A 21,357-nucleotide genomic window follows, 5' to 3' on the forward strand; every position below is an offset into this window, starting at 1 on the left:
CAGGACCGACTCTCGCCTTTTTAAGACAATCGTAGCACACTGGTCCCCTTTTCCTTCAGTTCCGTGGGTTTCCCATCTGTCTGGTTGAGGAGCATCATACAGTGCTCCCGCTCAAGCTGCCTTCCCAGCAGTGTTTGTTTTTACCCCTTAACGATGAAGGTTTCTCAGGCACCAGCAGCATTATTCCCATGTGAAGAGACGCAGCAGCTAGGGGAGCCTCCCGGCTGTGGACACCAGCACACGGCTCTCAGACACAGCTTGGCCCGGCACACCAGGGGCGGGCCTGATCCCCAGTCTGGATGATATTAACTCAAACAGGATGAAAACTCACAAACACTCTCTTTTGGGTGTAAGATCTGGGCTTTTTTTTTTTTTTTAAAGACAGTTCATATGCCTTAAAAAGTATTCTCTCCAGATTATAAAAGGTTAGTTAAAATTGTTTAATAGGAACAATCTTGGACAAGCAGAAATAGCTTTGATTTGAAGAATTATAGCCACGTACAACTGGGAAGCCTCCACAGGGTGGTCGGATGGGACGGTCTGTACCTGGTCTAGAGACTCTGCATTAGACAGGTGACTGATGGACATTCTGCCCTTTCTCAAGGCACACGCCACTTCTGAAAACTGTCAGCTTTCCACACCGGCTATGATATTTCATTTACATTTAAAAATAGCTTTTCTTCTTCAGTGCAGTGGAAATGCCCAGAGACCAGTCACTGAAACCCCTCCCTAACACAGGTGCAGAACAGCTTTATTGATCTCTGGATTTGTCCAGTCATTCCGAATGTCATCCAGGTGGTTATCAAAATCCACGAGTGTTTCGTAGGACCGGCTGTCCAGGAGTGATGCCGAGATCCTCTGGGCCTCCGGCCAGTCTTCACAGTAATCACTATGAGATGAGATAGGAGAAGTCAGCCTCTTACTCAAAATGCGTGGCTTTTCCATAGAGCAAACAGGAAACCAGCCGCGTGCAGAGTGTAAAGGAAGCCAAGGGTGAACTCTAGCAAACACACACATCTAAACACATGAAGATGCATATAAAGAATATGAAACATGGAAGAGAGAACCTTCAAATCAAACTCTGAAAAAGCTGGAGGCAGATGACTGACTGCAAAATAAACCAAACAAATGCCTGGGGAGAGGGTCTGGCTTAGGGAAAGGGGGCCTGGGAGTGGGAGGGGAGACCTGTGAGTGACAGGCTGTCTGCACTGCTTGGAAACCCTGCAGGCCTGTCCTCTGGGGGCTGAGGAACACCCGTGACTTCTGTATGAGGTGTGCACACTTCTCTAGAGAACATGCTAGCTTAGAAACCCAGAAGGCGGGGGTCAGCGTTCCCGTGGGAGCAGCGTGCCAGGATAGGCCCCAGCACTCGGGCCGCCCCGGGAACGGGCACTCACTAGTGCGGGTCTCTGCAGCGCCATTTGTTTTCGTGGTGTTCATACACATGGATCGTGGGGACCACACAGTCCATCGTGAACTTAGTGTTGTCTACCTGCAACGAGACAAAGGGTGCGCTCGTGAACAGAGCCAGGACCTCTGCTGCAGCCTGCAGGTCCCTCCCTGGGGCTTGCCCATGGGGGAGGTCTCCACAGGGATGGTCAGGGACGGGCTCAACACCGCCCACCACGGCAGAAACCCCGCCTCAGAGTGTACCCCACCACGGCCCAGCTACACCATGCATCACGTGGGAGAAACACTGAGTACTTGACTGCTTTCTCACAAACTCGAAGCTTCCAAAACGTTACTCTGCCTTCCCTGTTAGAATTCCATCTGAACTGAGAGGAACAGGGCTTCTGACGTAAGCTATTTCCCTCCTTGCTCCCTCAGCTATGCTGGTTAACCTAATTCAATATGTCTCACACTCGAATGTACATTGGAATCATCTGGAAGCTTACAGAGGCACAGATTCCTAGGCCTCTAGACTCTGCATTTCCAATCGATTCCCAGGTGGTACTGATACTCTCAGCATAGGGATCCCACTTTGAGACCCGCTGGAACTGAATGACCCCCCCACCTCTGGACACCCATGTGCCATGACTGCAGCGGCCCTGACTCAGCAACTTTGAGCCTGCAGCTGGGAGAAGAAGGCTGAAGGAGGCCACAGTCTGATGAAGTAAGTACCTGCGGAAAGGAAACTGCTCACAGACAAAGCTGCCCGTCAGCAAGAGGCTGCTCAGCAGCTGTCCCCACACACAGGACTCTGGAGCGAGCGACAGTGACTCACCATAATGAGAGCCGAGTCACTGAAGCCCTCAGCGATTCTGGAGGCCACCTTTTCTGCTACCTGGTTTGGGCTGCGAGAGAAGAACCAGAGAGGTTACCAAGTTTTAGTTGACGCTGGGCAACACTGTCTGCCTGTGGCAGAGTAAACAGCAATGACACAAAGACCAACAGCACCAGTAAGCCACCCCCCTGTGTGGGGTTACACCCATTTAAGTAGCTTTTGGGGACTGTGATCCTGCTGCAGTGACATGTTGAGGACTGTGTGGAGCTCAGGGGAGAGCAGGGGCCCTTGTCTTTTTGTGCATCTTTCCCTTTGTACAATCAGTCTCAGCTTTCTGAAGCAGGGACTGAACCAGAAACAAACACACTATACAGTTACGATCCTTTCATTGTGACTGAGGTGAAAGAAGCAGGCTTAATGCTTTATAAAAATAAATTTAGCCAAGTATTCTATTTTTACCTTCAAAATTGAAAATTTACAGAGGTGTGTGATTATCTGCAGCATCATATTAAGAAAACTGAAACACAAAACAATGTAATAGAGAAAGGGCCCCAGGGATTCTCATCCCCCGGTCACCCTGGAAGGCCCTTACAGTGACGGCAGGGCTGCACAGGTGTCTCAGGGCCGGGGTCCCGCAGCCACGGCTCATCTGTCCACACCCTCCCGGAGGCTCCTCTGTCATGCCCGTGGCTGGAGCGCCTCCTGCTCCCGCTGCCACAGCCCCCGCACCACCCTCACAGCACGGGCTCCGGGGCCTGCACTACAGGCCTGGGTTTCAATGTCTTTCAAGTTCAGTGCAGCAACTTGAGGGCAAGGGCCAGGAGTCCGTGGCTCAGCTCAGCAGAGAGCTTGGCCTGGGGCAGGGATTCACACCCCGGCAGCTTCCTTCGTGTAATAAGACCAAGACTGACACAGGCTGTGAACAGGTTCCAGCTCATCAACCACAGGGAGGCAGGTGGACTCGAAGGAGGGGCTGGTAAGAGACACACTGAGGCGAAACCAGAGGCATGCATGGACGCAGGGACCAAACAGTCAGAGATGTCTTGGGAAAAGCTGAAGAATCAGGGATCAGAGAGCAGCTCTGCATGTGGTCCATGGAGAGGCTGACACAGAAGCTGCTGCTGAGCCCGCGCTGGGGACCCTGTCGCCCTCAGTCCCAACTGGGCCCAGTCCTCTACGATAAAACAGTTCACATCTCTGGAAGTGCTCTATTGGCTTGCTGTGTTATTTCCCCCAATGCTACTGAGTCCTACCACTTGCCTATGCTGGGCAAGTGGACACGACTCCGGGAGGCATTTGGCCTGGGGCCCTTCACTGCACCCCCTAACTGCCTGGCCGTATGAGGAAAGCTGCAGGGTGACCCGGCTCGTGCCTCTGGTTGCTCAGGGTGCTGACTCCTCTGGGACTCTCTCCGTGAGGTCATGTCAGGCTGGCTGCTAGCTGTATCTCTTGACCAAAGGGCACTCTTCTTCTCGGGGGAAGGGGGGGAACCTTCCTGACCTGACCTGTCTTCATTCCTTCAGGCAGGGCAGGTGCCAGCTTTTGTCATCAGCTCTGGGTAACTGCACCACCCTCCTTTCTCTGACATACGTTTCACACCTCTGGAAACAACCAGCTTATTAAGCCCACCTCAAATTACCCTAACGTCAGGATGTCATCAGTTTTTCTGCTACGACATTGATGCAGAAACAAAGCAAAGATCTCAGCTTTGCTCATTAGTGAGAACCACCGTGGGCCAACTAGCTGGATAAAAGAAAACAAGACCTATTATATGGGAGAAGTAGCAAGCACCATGTTTTCATCAAAGCAGCCGACCCAAAGAACACCAAACCTAAAAGTTGCTTTTTTTTTTACCCCAAAAGAGAGTGGAGTGCTTGCCTGGTGCTCTGTCCTACATCAATCCCAGTTTGGGAATGGGAAGCGAGGCGCAGCTGAGGGGGGACTGAACAGGAGGCCCTGGACTGTTGTTTTCGTTTTAAGAATTCCTTTTAAGCAAAATAAAGACAACACAGGACAGAATCCCAACGTTCATATAAGTGTTTGGAATGACCCGTACCCCAGCCCTCCTGGAATAATATCAACAGCACGGAGGGGCTCTGTTCCCACACATTGCACCCCAATACCCCTGGAGTACTATTAACAAGCAGGGAGGGACACTCTTCTTACAGATTCTGCACTCGGAGCTCACTGAGGGAGCCCACTGAGGGTTTCGCATGGATATACCTGGCATCCTTTACTCGTTCATTAGCTTGATAATAACCAGCAATCACGTAGCTATTATCTTTGCACCACGAATCAATCTGAAAAGAGAACAAAATTTGGGAAGAAGAGGTGAATGCTTTTCCCTTAAACATCAAGTCTCAATAAACAGAGGAACCCCCCTCCCTCAACCAAATGCTGGGACAAGACAAACAGAAATCCTGTATCCTCCTCCCTACGAGAACGAAATGGGGGAGTTTCTTGGTGGCCTTTGTTGTTTAGTCGCTAAGTCATGTCCTAGTCTTTGTGACCCCCATGGACTGTAGCCCACCAGGCTCTTCTGTCCATGGGATTTCTAAGATTTTGGACTTTCACTGCTATAGCCCAGGTTCAGTCCTTGGTTGGGGAACTGAGATCCCACCAAATTATGGTGGTGATATGGACAAAAAAAAAAAAAAAAACCAACCCACACCAAATGGATGTATGGGTATTCAGGGGAAAGAAGGCCACCGCAGTTAGCTTTTCCACAGTCCACAGGAGGTCAGAGAAAGCAAAGAAGAGCGTAGGCTCCCCCTCTCTCAGAGGTGGGGTGTCTTCCCACAGAGAAGGAGCCTGCAATGGCCGGGAGGGGTGAGGCTGGACGCTAGGAATGACCTCCTCCCCCAGTCCCAGCAGAAGGCTCCAGAGAGACACATAATAAATGGGTGCAGTGCCATGGGTGAGGGGGAACCAGTGTTACCCACTTTCTCTGACAAAATGAAGCACTGAGGCCTTCTGGGGCTTGAATAAGCCTTCAGAGAGTTAAAATCAATCCTTCACAGATAGCATACTAAAGAACTCAGAGAGGGTCTAAACTTGCACAGTCAGAAAAGAGGCAGTATGGGAATCTGAATCTCTCTTCAAAGTCAAGTCCTTCAATACTGTTATTTCAGTATTCCTTGCAATACACTATGAAAACCCCTTGTGCTGGGATGTGGGGTACAGAGGAGCACGCGTGCATGCACTCACACATTTCCCTGTGGCATGCTTTTAAATGGGAGCATGGCAGCAGATTTGCAAAGTTTTTTGTTTTACAATGCCACTCTTCTCTCATCAGATTTAGCATCCTGCAGGTCTAATGCTATTATTAAAAACAACAAAAGGTCGTCCTGTTTTGCTGTAATGGAATTTTAATAATACACTGCAGGAAATTCTATTCTCGGCTTGCAAAAGAAGAGATACAATTGATCCTCAATTTTTTTCAAAGTGAATTAACTGGTTAAAAAGGGTTTCTTTTCTTTCTTTTCCCTTTTTAAACATAGCTCTATTCGTTCTTTTTCTCAAATTCTGGTTTGGGACTCCAATAGTCTCCTTTATGACTAAAAGCAGATATTACAAAATGGTCACAGTCCAAGGTTCCCTGGCTCACACGAGGATTAGAATAGTAATTCTGGCCTCCTAAGAGCTCACAAATTACCATACTGGGTCAAAACCAAGGCTCAATGAACCAATTAGAGGTTCTGGTCATCCACCCAAGAGATGAGGGCTATGTCTCCAAAATATTTATAATGGCTCTTTCTCTCTAACTTTGAGGCAAATTATTCCACAACTACTTATATTTTATTTCTATCACCTCTTAAAAGAATGAGTCTTGGAAATTCTACTGCTGCTTACAGCAGCAAAATTCTTTCATTTCTTTCTAAATTTACCTCCATGTGGTATCGAAGGGCATAGCCTAGTTCTAAAACCTGGCACTTGGTCCCATTTCCTGAACTCACACCCACCCACTGGCCCGCCCTTTGGTGTCACCCTCTCAGCCTTCGTTTCTGATTGAAGACTGGTCTCTTGAGGGCGTCCTCATGTAGGTGACCCTCACTTCTGCCCACCTCTGCGCCCCTCGCCTGGCTCTGTGGTGTTGGCTGCTCTTACATCCAGAGTCACAACTACAGAGAGTGTCCTGAGTCTGGTACGAACACTTAGTGGCGTAACACAGCACAGATCTGTCTCACAGGTCAGAAGTCTAAAATGAGTCTGTGGGGCTGACTCTTGACGGAGACTCAAGGGGAGAATCTGCTCCCTGCCTTTTCCCACACAGAGAGGTCACCACATTCCTCAGGAGGTGGCTATCTCACTCTGACCCCTGCTTCTGTTGTCAAAACTCTTTTTCTTTGACTCTTACCCCCACTGCCTCTTATGCGGACCCTCGTGATTATACTGGGTCCATCAGATAATCCAGGATAATCACTGCATTTCAAGATCCTTAACTTAATCTTATCTGCAGTCTCCTGTTCCATGTGAGGTTACCTGTCCAAGGGTCCGAGGACTCGGCCGTGGACACCCTGGGGGGGTGCGTTTCTTTTGGCCTACCACAGCTACCTTTAACACGAGCATGAGATGATCATTTCCCCCTGCTGCTGTCCTGCAGCAGGCTGCACGGCGAGGCCTGGGGGTGTCAGCTCCCGACCAGACACCGAACTCAGGCCACAGCGGTGAGAGCACCAAACCCTCACACCAGGCCATCGGGCGCTCCCACACACTCTTCAGTGAGCCGTCTAAGCTGCTCCCCAATCCTGCTCCTGGGCTGCAGGGAATGGTTTGGGATTCAGTCGCCAACAAACACACAGGGTCACCCTGTACTTGCGCTCAGACAGCAGAGAAGGCATCTGACAAGATGGTGGATTCTTCTGACAAACAAACGCACACCTCAACTGACACTTTACCTAAAGAGGGGTGAATTCCTGGACAAAACACCCTGAAGGCCTAGCCAAACTCCAGCAGAAAAATAACGTCATGACCTTATACTTCTAGTAGAACTCTTTGTTTTTTGTTTGTTTTTATGGCTGCATCACATGGCTTGCAGAATCTTGGTTCCCTGGCCAGGGATTTAACCTGGGGCCCCAGCAGGGAAACCATCAAGTCCTAACTATTGGACCTCAGGGAACTCCTAGTAGAACTCTTTAAAGAGGCTGCTCCCAAAGTGAACCAGGTCACAAAAGCTCAGGCTTGGCTTTCGAAATCTTTCAGTGATTCAAATAAGAACCACCAAGTGAAGTCTGGATGCCTGTGATGGGCATGCACATCCATGTCCAGAGAGACACCAGTGGCCACTAGTTGATGACTGGAGAACCAGCCATCAGAGTCCACAGAAGCAGCGTACACAGTTTCAGTGGAACCAGACTTCATCAGTGAGTGACGGAGCATATGAGAGTCAGTGTGCGGGGGAAGGCAAGCAGTATGGACAGTCCGCCGCTTGGGGATGGGGCAGGCGGCTCTTGTGGGGTTTCAGAATCCTGCAGTCAGCCCAAACAGCTTGTTAACAAAAAGCCCGAGTGGATTTAAGCAGCAGATTATACAGTAGGCAACTCGCACCCTCCAAGTGGGGTTGCTGCTGCTGCTGCTAAGTCACTTCAGTCGTGTCTGACTGTGTGATCCCATAGACGACAGCCCACCAGGCTCCCCCGTCCCTGGGATTCTCCAGGCAAGAACACTGGAGTGGGTTGCCATTTCCTTCTCCAATGCATAAAAGTGAAAAGTGAAAGTGAAGCCACTTAGCTGTGTCCAACTCTTAGTGACCCCATGGACTGCAGCCTACCAGGCTCCACCGTCCATGGGATTTTCCAGGCAAGAGTACTGGAGTGGGGTGCCATTGCTTTCTCCGCCAAGTGGGGCAGGACAAAGCAAAAGAGCTGAGAAGCTGCCTGAACTCTGTTCTCAGTGAATTCGTTTCCGCTGCTATGGTGTCCTCCTCCTGTGATGCATCTTGTGAACAATCAAAATGAAAATGTTCACGATGGCACTCTGATACCTGGCAAGTGGCTTTGATACAAGGTCCAAATCCTGCATTCACTTATGCAGTTTCCTTTACTTTTCAGATGGAAAGAAGGACACTGTCACCTTGGCACAAGCCGCCACCCTCTGTTCATGTCTTTCAGGCCTGCTCCCTCGCAGACATGCAGGAGAACTACTAAAGGCTCCGGGCCCACTCGTCCATTCCCAGCGAGGCTGACAAAGAAAGCAGCTTCTCTCAGCAAACTTGCTAGTGTCTGCATGAGCGAGGCACCTGGAGTTCTCATAACACTGCACGCACTTCCGTGACCACAGCCACAAAGCAGGCAAGGCAGGGCGCTGCTAAGTAAGAGTCACCCCAAGGAGGGTGCTGCTTCCAGGCTGGTCACTCACAAGCTAGGGTGTCTGGGAGCCTCCCTGTCTGCAGCAACACCCATGCCCTGGAGTCTAAAACTAGAGGGTTCGCCTAGTTTCACAGAGAAGAAAAAGATCCTCAAATCAGCAGCTGATTCTTCCACGAGGAGGAGCCGGCTTTGGAGGAAGAGCGCTGGTGATAAGGGGCCTGGGAACAGAGAGTGAAGGTCACGGGAAGAACTGAGAGGAGAGCCCAGAGCAGCCAGCTCCCCCTCCCAGGAGGAAGTAGGGGGCTGAGCCGAGAGCCAGAGGGGCGGTGGCCTGTGCAGATGAGCACAGAGACGGCACACATGGGGGCAGCAGAAGGAATCCCAGGCCCAAGTCAAGAAGTCATCCGAGCAGAAGGTACTGACAAGCAGCTCCCAGCACTAGGAAATCACAGTGGGGGTGTGTGTGTTTGGGGGGGAGGGGAGGACAAAGAGGGCTTACGGAAACAGCAGCTTTGTGCTAATTTCCCTACTGACATTTTATGGGTTTTTGCTATTAGAAATAATTCCATCACTACTTACGTCAAAGGGTTCTAAGGATAAATTAAGATAACAGGCCTAAGTACTTAAAAAAAAATAGAAAGCTCCCAGAAATGCAAGGATTTTTTTTAAATGGAAAATTATAATGAAAAGCCTTGCAAAGGAATTTGATGCTGCCCTTTGATGGACAGCATACCAAGTCAGTCTTTCCCACTTATCAAAAATAACTCAATACAAAACTCCCTGAATAGAAACAAGCTATCAGAATTAGGCCTCCTGTATAGTTTTATGGATTTAGATGCTTTATTAAAACATTTTCTACAGCTGATAAACTATGGCTGAGATTTTTCATTGTCTTCAGGTTATAAAGTTGCTAAGACAAAATCTGAATGATATAAACTTAAATATCTTAATAATAACACAAAAACTTGTAGATGGTTTCAAATGGCAATTTTTTCTTATAACTTTACTCTGAAAGTTATTTAATTTGTACTCAATTGACATTGTTCTCCTACTTGTTTAATGCTGAGTCTATGATTCAGTTTTGATCAATATAAGAAAAGTGAGCACAAACCACCACACTGCTTGGCAAGGACAGACATTCAGACAGTTTTTACTGTCTGAAAAGAAGCTAAGTGCAGAAAACCTAGTTTGCACTTAATTCTGTTGGACAGGAGACTCCAACACTGAAGGGCACATTTGGGGAAACGCTGGAAGGTGCGTCTGGAGTACAGATGCAGTGGTGCAGAGTGAGCAGTGTCCCGGAATGATTTCTATGATGAATCTGTCCACTGCTCATCTCTTTCTCTGTCTGGTCCCTTTATACTCTACCTTCTAGCTCATCTCTGAAAGTTCCCCCCTCCCCGGTTTTCACCTGGTCCCTCTGCCCCTCCTCCTGCAGCCTTGCTCCTTGGGCCACCACTTGCATGTCCCTTTCTCTGGGCAGCCTGCCCTCCCTGACTCTGCCAGCCTGGGTCAGTGGACCACCCCGCCCCGCCCATATGGCACTTATTCTTCAGTATGTACTTGTCTGCCTGGTACAAGTTCAATCACTACGCACGTACTGTATTTGATCCACAGCAATATCCTTCCCCCTAGCACAGGCTTGGCTGTACTGGAGAGCTGCATTAGTACTACTGGTCAATTGAGTTCCCTTCGAGTGACTGGACTTCACATAGACAATCACCACACAGTTCTCTTGATAGAATAATCAAGACAGGGAGCTGAAAAGACTTGCATTAAAACAGACACAGGCATACCCCACGAACACACTGATACCAACAGCACGTTTCTTCAGGAGCTAAAATGGTTGATTCTATACACATCATCTACTTTCTATGTTCTGCCCCACGATGATAGGAAAAAATTCACACAATGACTCAGTTTAACAGGTACTCAAAGATGTGCCCAGTAAGCTTAGGCAAGGACCACTGGTCTAAAGATACTTCCTGCTTATCTGTCATAATTAGGTAATTTACAAAATGGATTCATTTTACTCCTTGGGATGTAGAGAGAAAGGATTTCTACTACTCTTCTCAAACTTGCATGAATCAACTAATTCTCTTTTAGTATCATAGACATATTCAACCCAGGTAGGTCTGAGCCTACTCCTCCCTAAGGTTTTAACTCCAATTTATAGGTGGTCTTTTTTCCTTCACCGGTCACCATACCTCAACAGTTACAGCCTAGAATTTAATAACCAGTCGGTCTGTTCCCATGCCACACCTTTTCCCACCGTACTTTCAAAAAAACCAGTCGTGAGCAGACCCACAGAAGGGTGCGGGCTGGAAAGCAAGTCTGCTCTGGCTTTCAAATTACACACAAAGTCTTCAGCTTTTAAAACCACGGGTGCATTCCAGATGTCACTAAAGAGGACAGACAAGGTTTTGTTCACGGAGCGCTCGACGCCGCCTTTCTAACCGTGGGTCCACCCTGGGTGTCCCGGGGCAGTGACGTGGGAAGAACCGCGCCTTCACACCTACGGCAGACACGGATCCGGCCCCGCGACGGTGCGCGCGACCCCGACGGCAACGTCCAAACTCCCCGCTACTCAAAATTCCAAATACAGACGCTCAGTTACCAGCGGCTTGTTTCTATAAGGGCTACTGGTATGAGAAAATCGGTGCCTTTTCCGTCGCCTAAGGCATTCTAAAAACACCCGGGACGACTGAGGTCGCCCCTTCGGCCGCTCCAACGACGAGCTGCCTGCCATCTGAGGGGCGCTTGCTAAGTGCGTGCAGGCAAAGACCAACGCGCCCTCGCGGGTCGTCCGTTCACGGTCACGGCGAACTCGGCGGTGCTGGGTCCAGACTCCGGCTGGACCACCCTGAGCTTCTAGCCGGGACGGCTCGGAAGCCGACTGTCAGCCCGTCTCCTGTCTCGCTAATTCCGAGGCAAGCCCCTTCCCGCGCTTACCAGGGTGAGGGCCACCTCCAGCATGGGGGCGAGGGCCAGGGTGCCGTGGAAGAGGGGGATACAGTCCACGAAGAGGGTGTGGTGGGCGCCCGGGCCGCCCAGAGGCAGGTGCTCCTTGCGCGGCTTCTGCTTCTCGGCCACGAGCAGTCCGTTGACCGCGCAGTGCGGGTACTTCGCGCCGTGCAGCACCATCTTGCAGTAGGCCTGGGTGGTCAGCTTCACCCCGGGCATGCTGAGCCCGGGAGGGCCCCGGAGGCCCGGCGCCGGCCGAGGCCTGGATCCGCTTCCCGGCCGCGCGGCGCCTCAGGGGAGAAGCAGGACGAGGCGGCGGCTCCCTGGAGCGGCCCCGCGACTGGCGAGGGCCCCTGACGGGCCCAGCCCCACTCGAGCTCCGCTTCTCAGACGCCGGCTAACCACCCGGGAGAGGCCGACGCGGCCACCTTAAGACTCCACTCGCGCTTCTCGCCGGGCGCCGCCGGAAAGCGGACGTCCAGTAGCCGCCGGAAAGCCGCCCAGTCCGGCGTTTTACGACGTTCGCCGCTTGACCTACTTCCGGTCCTGTGACCTCCCGCTCGGTCGGGCGCGGGGTGGAGTCCTCCTCGATCCCGTGGTGCTCCGCGGCTCGGCCTCGCTCTCTTCCGGTCGCGGGCAGCCGAGCCGTAGAGGGCGGTCGCGGCGGGCACGGTGGGCAGCGGCTGGTCGTTGGCGGCAGGTGAGGCGGGCGGTGGCCGGTCCGCGCCGCGAGGCTGAGAAGGGTCGGGCGCCGGGAGCCCTCGGGCCTACGTACCCGCGGCCGGGCGCCCACAAGGAACTGACGAGTGGGCCTCCGTCCCAGTGACATTGAGGCCGGCCCTTGGGGGCTCCGGGCTCGGAAGCCGCCTGGTCGCTGCTTCTGTGACGCCTGGAAGCATCCGGCCGGTCTCCATCTGTCCTTCCGCAGCCGCGGGCTGGCTGCGGCTCTGACCTTGGAGTGTCCGTTGGTCGAGGGCGGGGGCCTGAGGGCAGGTCGCCTCGCGGGCTCCCGGCCGCCCTTCCCGACGGTGCTGCGCCACCGCTTGGGGTGTAACGGGGCTCCGAGGGAGGCGCCCCGCTTCCCGGCCTGTTGGACGCTGGGCACCCGCTCTGGCGCGGGTCAGGCCGGGGAGAAAACAAGGGAAACGGAGGCGAGTTCGGCCCTGACGTCATGCTTCTGTTTATTCTGCCTCTAGTGGGCTGCTTTCTGAATGCGTTCTGGATCTTTTTGATCGTCAGCAGCCCCCTGAAAGGTCCAGTTTTAAGGGAAGGGCAAATAGGGGAGGTAGGTCTGACTCAGAAAAGGCCCAAGCGAGAGGTGTGTTATCCCGGTCATTAGTTGTCTTGCAGGGATTGAAAGTGGACCAGGCCGCTTTTGCATCCTTTCCCCTTCATTTCCCCTTTCAAGCCGGGCCACATATTAGGTCTGTAACCAAGTAATGAATGCGGTGCGTGTCTCTTAGTTACTTGAAACGGTTTACCTTTTCCTTCTAGGAGGTGGAGCCCATTACTGGCAGCACAATCTCCTTAAACTATTTTTTTGCCTCTTTGTTTTTTAAGAAAGCTGATTTTTTAAAAAACAAAGGAAAAAAAAAAACCCCTCAAACAAACCAGTTTTCTACGAATTGCCTAAAGTGTGTATATATGGCAGTTGGTTTATAACGGAGCTCTGTTAAACCATGCTGTCTGCTGAGAGGAAAAAAAAAGCCTTCATCTTTTTTCAAAAATTCATAGTCAGTAATGAAGATCCGGTCACTTATGTTGGGGAGAAGAAGAAATAAAAGAATTGCATTGACTTCCAGAATGCACTGGGGCAAAAAGAAGAATCGTTCCTAATAGGTGCTTACCCTTGTTCATAGTGAAGATACATTTTTATTTTTCAGAATGTTGGCGACCAGAGTATTTAGCCTGATTGGCAGGCGTGCAATTTCCACCTCGGTGTGTGTTCGGGCCCATGGTAAGTATAATCTTTTCTTTTTGCTCTGCTGCTCATAAGGCCCTGTGCTAGTTTCAGACATGGAGAGCTTTGATCCTGATCACGTTTTGTTGCGGAATTTGAAGGGAGATACATACAGTTTAATGGTGCCTAGTTCTAGATTAAAGAGTTTTAATGAATTCTAGTCTGAGTCTTCGCTTATACTGATATTTTCTCCCCTTTCCTTCCCTTCTCATGTTTTCAGGTTCAAGTTCCACACCTTTTAAGAGATCCACACTATACCTGACTTTATTGTTCCATACCCCCCACCCCACCCCCACCCCCAACTTCTAGCCACTCAGCTTGAATGCTGTTTGAATTATTGGGACAGTGGACGGAAAGGAGCTTGGACTTCCTAACCTGAACTGGGTTTAATCTCATTTCTACCTTGGACTTGCTCAAGTTTAGGAACCTGTTCTCTCACCTGAAATGTACTTAAAGAACCTAGTTCAGAGCCTGGCACATAGCAAGTTGAGTTTTGCATTTATCAAGCATCTCTTTGTAGCTGTCAGTGTTAGACACTTAGAATAAAGGAATGTGAGATGCGGGATTACTCCACAGAGTGTCGGCAATCTGGAGAGAAAAGATACATGAAGGCAGTGTTTCAGTGAGAGATGGGCTCCGAGGAGAAGCATTTAGCCTGGCCTGAGGTACAGGGCGGGGCTTCTGGACGGGAGGCCTTGCTCAGCTGAAGGGCTGGTGGGGTTCCCTCACACTCAAGAGCGGAGTGGCATTCCAGGCAGAGGGAAAGCCAGCAGGAGGAGGAAATGGGAATCATTGTGACAGATTGTGTTACTGGGGAGTCAAGTGCAAGGCTTGAGTGATGGGTGATGGAGTTGAGAGCAAGACTCATGTATCGAGGGACTCAGGAGCTTTTGTCTGAGCTGCTTTATGTAATTTTCTTTCCTTGATGTTATGTCCTTTAATTGGTGATACTTGGGTGTTATATTTGTGTATGTCCTTTATATTGCTCAGGATGACAGACTCTAAAACAGATAATTTTAGTAAAAGCATTATTGAAATGTTATTTAAATTAGTAGATAATAAAAAACTTAGTTGTTAATACATGCAGAAAGAAACACTCCTTCACTAAAAGCCTAGGAAGTCACTTAGGTCAAAGATTACCTTTTGGTTTCCATTTTGGTTTTGCTAATGTATTTCCTTAGCTTTTTGTTTGTTTAGTTTAGTTTGAAGTATAATTTACAGAAAGGAAAGTTTATCTTTTCTAGATGTTATGTTTCTCTGGATTTTGATAAGCTTATTCAACTGTGTGACAATGACTCCAGTCAGGACATGCAACACTTCCATCACCCCTCAAGGTCCCTTCACGTCCCTTTGGTCGTTCTGATCTTCTGCGAGAAGGCAACTTCTGTCTCCTCCAGGGGCACTGACTGGGGCTTATTCTTAGATATTGCTTTTGGCATAGGAAGTCAGATCTAGTTGGTCCCTACTTGAAGCCACCTGCTGGCTCCTCATGCCTGGAGTAACATCAGCCCCCGGCCCCACTGTCCTCATCACATCAGACCCACAAAGGCAGAGAGCAGCCGACCAGCCCTCCCCAGTGGCTCACTCCCTGCCCCACTGGTGTTTTGTTTCTCAGACGCGCCAGGCCGGCTCCTCCTGCCTCAGTTCCAGAGGTGTAGATGGGGCTTCCTTTGAGTCGTCACCCTCCGTGCAGGTGTCATTTTACAGGAAGATAGGCCCTGCCTGGCCCTGTGTGCTTCCTTAGAGGCTGTGGGTTTGCGGGTAGTTTGAGGGGCGTTTGCCTCTTGGAGCGCGAGCTTTTGGATGCAGGGACCTGCTGGGCTTACTCATTGCTGCTTCTCGAGCACACGGTAAGCAGGTGGAGGAAACTGCTGTCTCTCAGACGAGTCTCGTCCTTTTATTCTAAAGTTCTGGTTGTGTAAGTCATACATGAGCTGATTCTCCACATAGAATAGCCATTGGGAGCCCCCACTGGCAGTTTGGGTGTTAGTGTGGTGACATGTCTGATTGAGAGAGGAGCTCAGATTCACCGGATATCATCAGCAGAGGCCCCCATATCCATCCAGATCGAGGACAGAAATGATAAAACCTTCACTGGGTTATAAAATCTTTGCTTTTCTCTCCTTTTGAAAGGAATGTTTGGTGTGTTAACATTTATGTGTCTGTGGGGGTCCTCCCCCAGCCCTCCATTTACTAGGGAACCAGGCTAAAAGATGAGCCCTTGGCAGCAGTGAGGTCATGAATTAGTCATTCTTGTTCTAGAAAATGCAATTTTGTGCTTAGGATGCTTGAAGGTTATATGCATTTGCATCTTGATAACAGTTTTATTAAGATGTATTTCCCATAACACCCTGACACATTAAAGGCTACACTTCAGCAGTTTTCAGTACATTTGCTGAGTTGTGCCATTATCCTGTAATCAACTTGAGAACATTCTCATCACCCTAATTAACATCTATTTTTTTTACATCTATTTTTAATAACTCGTGTAAGCTGAGTGCTTTTTAGTCCACTCATCATTTTAATAGAGTCTTAGAGTTTTAAAATTGGAAAGTTTTAAATGAAAACTTGTAAAATGAAAATTTTAGCCATTTCATCTCAGTCTCTTTGGGATAAGGTTGGGTAAGAATATATGAGTGTGCTAATCATAGGCAAGGCACCAGTGAGCATTTGGAGAAATTTTACTGCTTTGTTTAAGGTGCAAGGTTTTCTTTCACTGTTGTTAACATGGTTTGTGAGATTTCAATCATTCAGACTAAGCTAATGGAGGTGAAGCATTTTTACAGGACTTTATACCTCCAGATTCGTTCCAAACACAGAATTTCCTTCAAATGTAGGGTAGAATCAAATAGCTTTTTGCTGAGGGAAAACCTTAAAGTTTAAGATACTCCTTTTTTCCCTGCTTTTTGAACTTTCCCCCATTTTACTAGAGTAATACATTGGGTACACACCAATTTGAAGGTGCTGAAATTTTTATCTTTTTGGGCAGAAGTCTCCATTTCATCCCCGCTTTCCACTGATGACAACTTGGGTTTACCTTGTGTTTAGTGGCATATTCATGTGAGTATCTACACATAACTTAGATTCTTTTTTTTTTTCACATTCAAAAACCACTCAAAGGATTTATTTGCTAGTCAAAGCTGTTCACAGAACCAAACAGTGACTATAAATTAAGTTTTCCCAAGGAGCTTCGCCTTAGTGAAATTAGTTGACTCTGTAGGCAGAAACAGGTTAACAGAGGACATTTACACCTTGGGAAGATATATCACTGATGAGGTGTCCCTATATTTAATTATTTTAATGAGCATGTGACACTGTTAATAAATAACCACAGAATCCTTCAAAACTTGTACACACCCACGCGTGTGTGCTCAGTTGCTAAGCTGTGTTCGACTCTTCTGCAACCCCACGGACTGCAGCCCACCGCGCTCCTCTGTCTGTGGGATTCTCCAGGCAAGAATGCTGGAGTGGGTTGCCATTCCCTTCTCCAGCTTAGATTCTTAAAAAGAAAATATAACCCTGAAGGTGTTCTGTGACTTGGTGTGTACATGACTTCCCATTTTGAGCTAGGACAGTACTTGGCATACAGTAGGCACCCTGTAAACATTTGTTGAACAAGCCAAATGGCTCCTGGCTCCATGACACACATTTCTATGGTTATTTGCTGCTTTGCAGTGCCACAGTAGCCACCTTTTCATGTCTTTCTTTCTGAACTTTGAACCCTTGTTTCTTTTATGAGTTTGATATTGCTCTTCCCCGTTAGTTGGAGTTCCCTGTGGAAGGGCCTCCATTTAGTCCAGGCTCCAGTCAGTCCAGGGGACCTGAGTAGCTGTCCAGCCTCTGTGAACCCTGGTAGTTGCAGGAAGTGCTCTCTCGTTGGCAGTGCCCCGGCAGTTTCCTGTTTCGGTGTGATGAAGAGCACTGCTGTTGGCATCTACCCTCCATCCTCACCTGCTCTCAGGGCCGCATGGGGTGAGCCTGCCCCCATGTCACACGACCGTCCTATGGCTGTTTGGAGTGGGGGTCACAGCCCCTAGGATGACTGAGGTTTTCAGGGTGCACATACGTGGAGTGACTTCAGTTCTTAGAAGTACTGCCTTGTTTGTAATGGAACCTATGTGAATTTCAAATATTTGTCCAACGTGTTTTTTAGGAAGTGTTATAAAGAGTGAAGATTTTGCTCTCCCGGGTTATGTGGACCGGCGTGACTACCCCTTGCCTGATGTGGCCCACGTCAAGAACCTGTCTGCCAGCCAGAAGGCCTTGAAGGAAAAGGAGAAGGCTTCCTGGAGCAGCCTCTCCATTGATGAGAAAGTTGAACGTGGGTATTGAAGGCACCATGGGCAGCCTGTGTTGCACAAGAATTCTGGTTCTGGGCTGGGCCTGGAGACCAGTGTGCTGGGGAGGGTGGGGGTGCTGTGCGTCTGTGGGGCTGTCCAGGGCCTTAGCTCTGCCAGCTGGCTGAACCCCCTCCCAGGCGCCTCTGTCCATGCTCGTGGGCTCTAGCCCCCGGAGGAGCGGGAACAGGTGCAGAGCTACCGAGCGGAACTTGGGATGGTGTACATGTGCGAGCAGCGCCTCCGTGCCTCTGCTCGGGGGCAGTGGTGACGGAGGATCGCTGACACACCATCAGGAAAAAGGCACATTAAACGGGCCCCGTGCCTTACTCTAAATAAGAATTTCAGGTTTTTTCCACCCAGCACAAACTTCATGCATCTTCCTTTCCTTCCCCCCCACCCCCCCGAGTGTGAGCGGGTGTGTCAGGGCCTGAAGCCTGTGTTCCTCACTCCGTGTTCTACACCACCACTGCCCCCCCCTTTATTGTGGAGCTCTACCTCGAGGCGGGGGTCCTCTGTGCCCGCAGCACTGTCCTCTCTCTCCTCAGTGTACCGCCTTAAGTTCAAGGAGAGCTTCGCTGAGATGAACAGGAGCACAAACGAGTGGAAGACAGTGGTGGGCGCGGCCATGTTCTTCATCGGTTTCACTGCGCTCCTCCTCATCTGGGAGAAGCACTATGGTGAGTGGGGCGGGGCCGTCACACAGACCGGCATTTCCATTCTGGGCTCCATCCTGGAGTGTTCACTGGCTTTGGGAGGCTGGCTCGCGTGAACTCAAGTGGTGTGGCCTGCAGCTGATTGATCCTGGATGGGCCATGCTTGGTTGTCCAGCCCAGCATGTTTCCGGTAGCTCATCTGCTCAGCGGTCAGGCGTCAGAAGTTGTGGTGGAGGTTAGACTGAGGAGGAGGAAACTCTTACCATCGGGGGGCTGTTTGGGCTGCAGAGACTGCAGCTCAGGTCACCAGAGGCCTGGGTCTTGAGACCTAGCGGTTTCTGCTCGGCCAGTGTCGGGGCTGCCTGCTTGTTCTGGTGCTGCCTGTGCTGTGCTCTCTGTTCTGTGGGGTAGGTTGGCCCATTCTGAGAAGGGGTGGTCCTGTCCTTGCTGCCTGCGTGTGGACGCGGGTCGGTAACAGGCCTGTGACTGTCTGCTCTTCATGAGTCGCCTTTGGTTCTGCTTGTGCTCTCCGCTTGCTCGTGTACTTGCTGTCTCTGTCCTGCACAGAAGACATTCTGCTTTAGCAGAATGTGTTTTCGTGCTCACTTTTACCAACAGGGTGTAATTTGGAAATACCAAGTTGTCAGTGCACAGGGTTTGAAACCAGCATGTTTGTGTGGGTGTGGGTGTCGAGTGGCCGATGACGGTGCTGATCAAGTTGCTAATGAGATGGGGAAGACTTACCTGTGTGACGTGTTGGCTTAGAAACACCTTGTCAAGACAGTGTCGCCTCACGACGTTGTTTTGGACTGTAGTGTACGGCCCCATCCCGCACACCTTTGAAGAGGAGTGGGTGGCCAAGCAGACCAAGAGGATGCTGGACATGAAGGTGGCCCCCATCCAGGGCTTCTCGGCCAAGTGGGACTACGACAAGAATGAGTGGAAGAAGTAAGGCCCCACGGTTCCCGAGTCTGCACCTCACCTGTCCGGTCACCTCCATGCAGCTCCGCATGTTCACTGGAAGCGCTGTGTCGGAGCACCAGTGCTAATAAACTTGCAGTTTACGTGAAGTCCTTGTGGTTGGTTCTTTGACGGTAACTGAATGAAGTGAAGCAGCATTTGACATACGGGAGGTTTCTCCCAAGCGTCTGTCAGTAGTCAGTACATTTTGGGTGTAAATGAACTGGCAAAAACAAATTGTATAAGGACTAGCATGTGAAAACTAAAAATATAGAGTCCTTGGCAAGAGGTTTTTATGAGAGTAAAATCCCATTACAGTAGCCAGACTGACAGATGTCCCTGTGGCCGCTTTTCTCCTGGAACTACCCCCTTCAGATTGCTGGTGTTGGTCGGAGTGCGTGACCACGAGGTTGAAAAGGGGAGGCCGAGTTCTGCGTCTCCTGCCTGATTTCCTGGCTGCGCTTCACCATTTTCTCTTAAGAAGCCACAGTGAAGCCAGTGCCGGCCCCCCTGCCCTGGCTCCCCGGCAGGCAGGCTCCCCGTGGGGCTCCCCCCTCACTCTAAAGTCCATTCCCCTCCCTGGGGCCCCTGCAGGGGGTGGGGTGCAGAACAAATCCCAGAACACAAGCTGCATGATGGGGGCTGCCGGATAGCTGGTGCAGAGGGGTCTCCCAGCAGCGCTGGTGCAGGGGCAGCTGGGCTAGCTGTAACTGGAGGGAAATTGGGCCCTAGAGCCCACACGGGGGAGTGAGATGGAAAGATGGCCATAGATAGGCTCATGGAGGAGCAGGTTCAACTAGAACCCCCGACTGTGGTGCCTTCTGGCTTGTTCTCAGAGAGCCAGCTGACCCCCTTTCCCCATCTCCGCCCCCCCCCCCCCCGCCCCCAGGCTGTCTGGTGGGAGAGGAAGTGCTGGAGCGGCAGGGCGCAAGTCTGGCTGTGAGAACCAGCGTGGCTCTCGGTGATGCTGTTGGCAGCTCCTTTCCGGGGAGGGCTCCTGTTATGGGACTGACCTGGCCCACTGAGTGGCTCTTCTGACCCTTGAGTGGCCCTGGTGGGGCACCTGCCCTGGCCAGGTGCTCGCTGTCTCCTCAGAACGACCCCAAGAGGGAGGGGGCCTTCCCAGGTTGGATGGAGCAACCGAAGTTGGCTGGGGGCCGAGGGCGCTGCCCGAGTGGGGATGGGGGGTGGCGGAGACTGACCCCCAGACTCTGCCTCTCCCCTCTGGTGGCTCCACACAGTCTCCCTGGGCCTGGGGCTTCCCCTGAACACGTTGGAAGCACTCCTGCACCTGCTCAGCGGATTACCTCCTGCACCTTGGCATCAGACTCCAAGGTATGACTGGTCTTTGTGCTCTGTCCTTCAAAAAAAATCCCTTTCCATTTTAGTAGAGATTCAAGAGGAAGCAGAATGAATGCTCAACCTAGGCCTCCATCTTGAAGATGGAGGTCTGCTGACCACTTCCCAGATGGTCTGCATGTCCTGGGGGAATGATGGTGAACACCACCCTTAAACACAACCCTCAGGGCTCACCAGGAGCCCCCAGGAGCACTGAGGACAAGTGAAACAATGGACAACATACTGAGATGACTCACGAGGGCTCGGGGGAGGGGGTGACGGGGGGAACAGTAGGAGGTCAGGGGTAGGAGGCCTTCCTGAGGAGGTAGCGTGTGAGCTGGGACTTGATGACTGTCACCCCCACTTGAGACGGTCACACTTGAAGGACCGTGGACAAAGGCCCCAAGGAGAACACGGCTCCCTGGGTTCCAGGACCTGAAAGACAACCTGTGGGACTAAGACCCATGAGAAAGGAAGTGTGTGGAGAGCCGGTGGCCCGGGAGAGGGGGCAGGCTGAGCTCTGGAGGTGTGCCCACGTAGCCCTCCCAGGGCGTTCAGGGAGACTGCTGTGGCTCCTTGTGTAACATGAAGTTGGAGCAGGACTTCGAGA

General features: G+C 50.8%; 2 protein-coding genes across 2 annotated transcripts; one reads left to right on the forward strand and one right to left on the reverse strand.

Annotated features, from left to right (window-relative positions):
- Positions 1-419: 419 nt before the first annotated feature.
- Positions 420-12,041, reverse strand: EMC8 (ER membrane protein complex subunit 8). Its single transcript, XM_043898221.1, has 5 exons — positions 11,485-12,041; positions 4,448-4,524; positions 2,225-2,294; positions 1,398-1,492; positions 420-889 (listed from the first exon to the last, which is right to left on the reverse strand). The coding sequence occupies exons 1-5, from the start codon at positions 11,713-11,715 to the stop codon at positions 730-732; spliced, it is 633 nt and encodes a 210-aa protein (XP_043754156.1). The 5' UTR covers positions 11,716-12,041; the 3' UTR covers positions 420-729.
- A 20-nt stretch (positions 12,042-12,061) lies between these two features.
- On the forward strand, positions 12,062-19,519 carry LOC122691603. The gene is made up of 5 exons (XM_043898222.1): positions 12,062-12,196; positions 13,380-13,453; positions 17,610-17,777; positions 18,342-18,473; positions 19,265-19,519. The coding sequence occupies exons 2-5, from the start codon at positions 13,381-13,383 to the stop codon at positions 19,399-19,401; spliced, it is 510 nt and encodes a 169-aa protein (XP_043754157.1). The 5' UTR covers positions 12,062-12,196; position 13,380; the 3' UTR covers positions 19,402-19,519.
- Positions 19,520-21,357: the final 1,838 nt, after the last annotated feature.

Source organism: Cervus elaphus, chromosome 4 (assembly GCF_910594005.1).
Source record: "Cervus elaphus chromosome 4, mCerEla1.1, whole genome shotgun sequence".
NCBI lineage: Eukaryota > Metazoa > Chordata > Mammalia > Artiodactyla > Cervidae > Cervus > Cervus elaphus.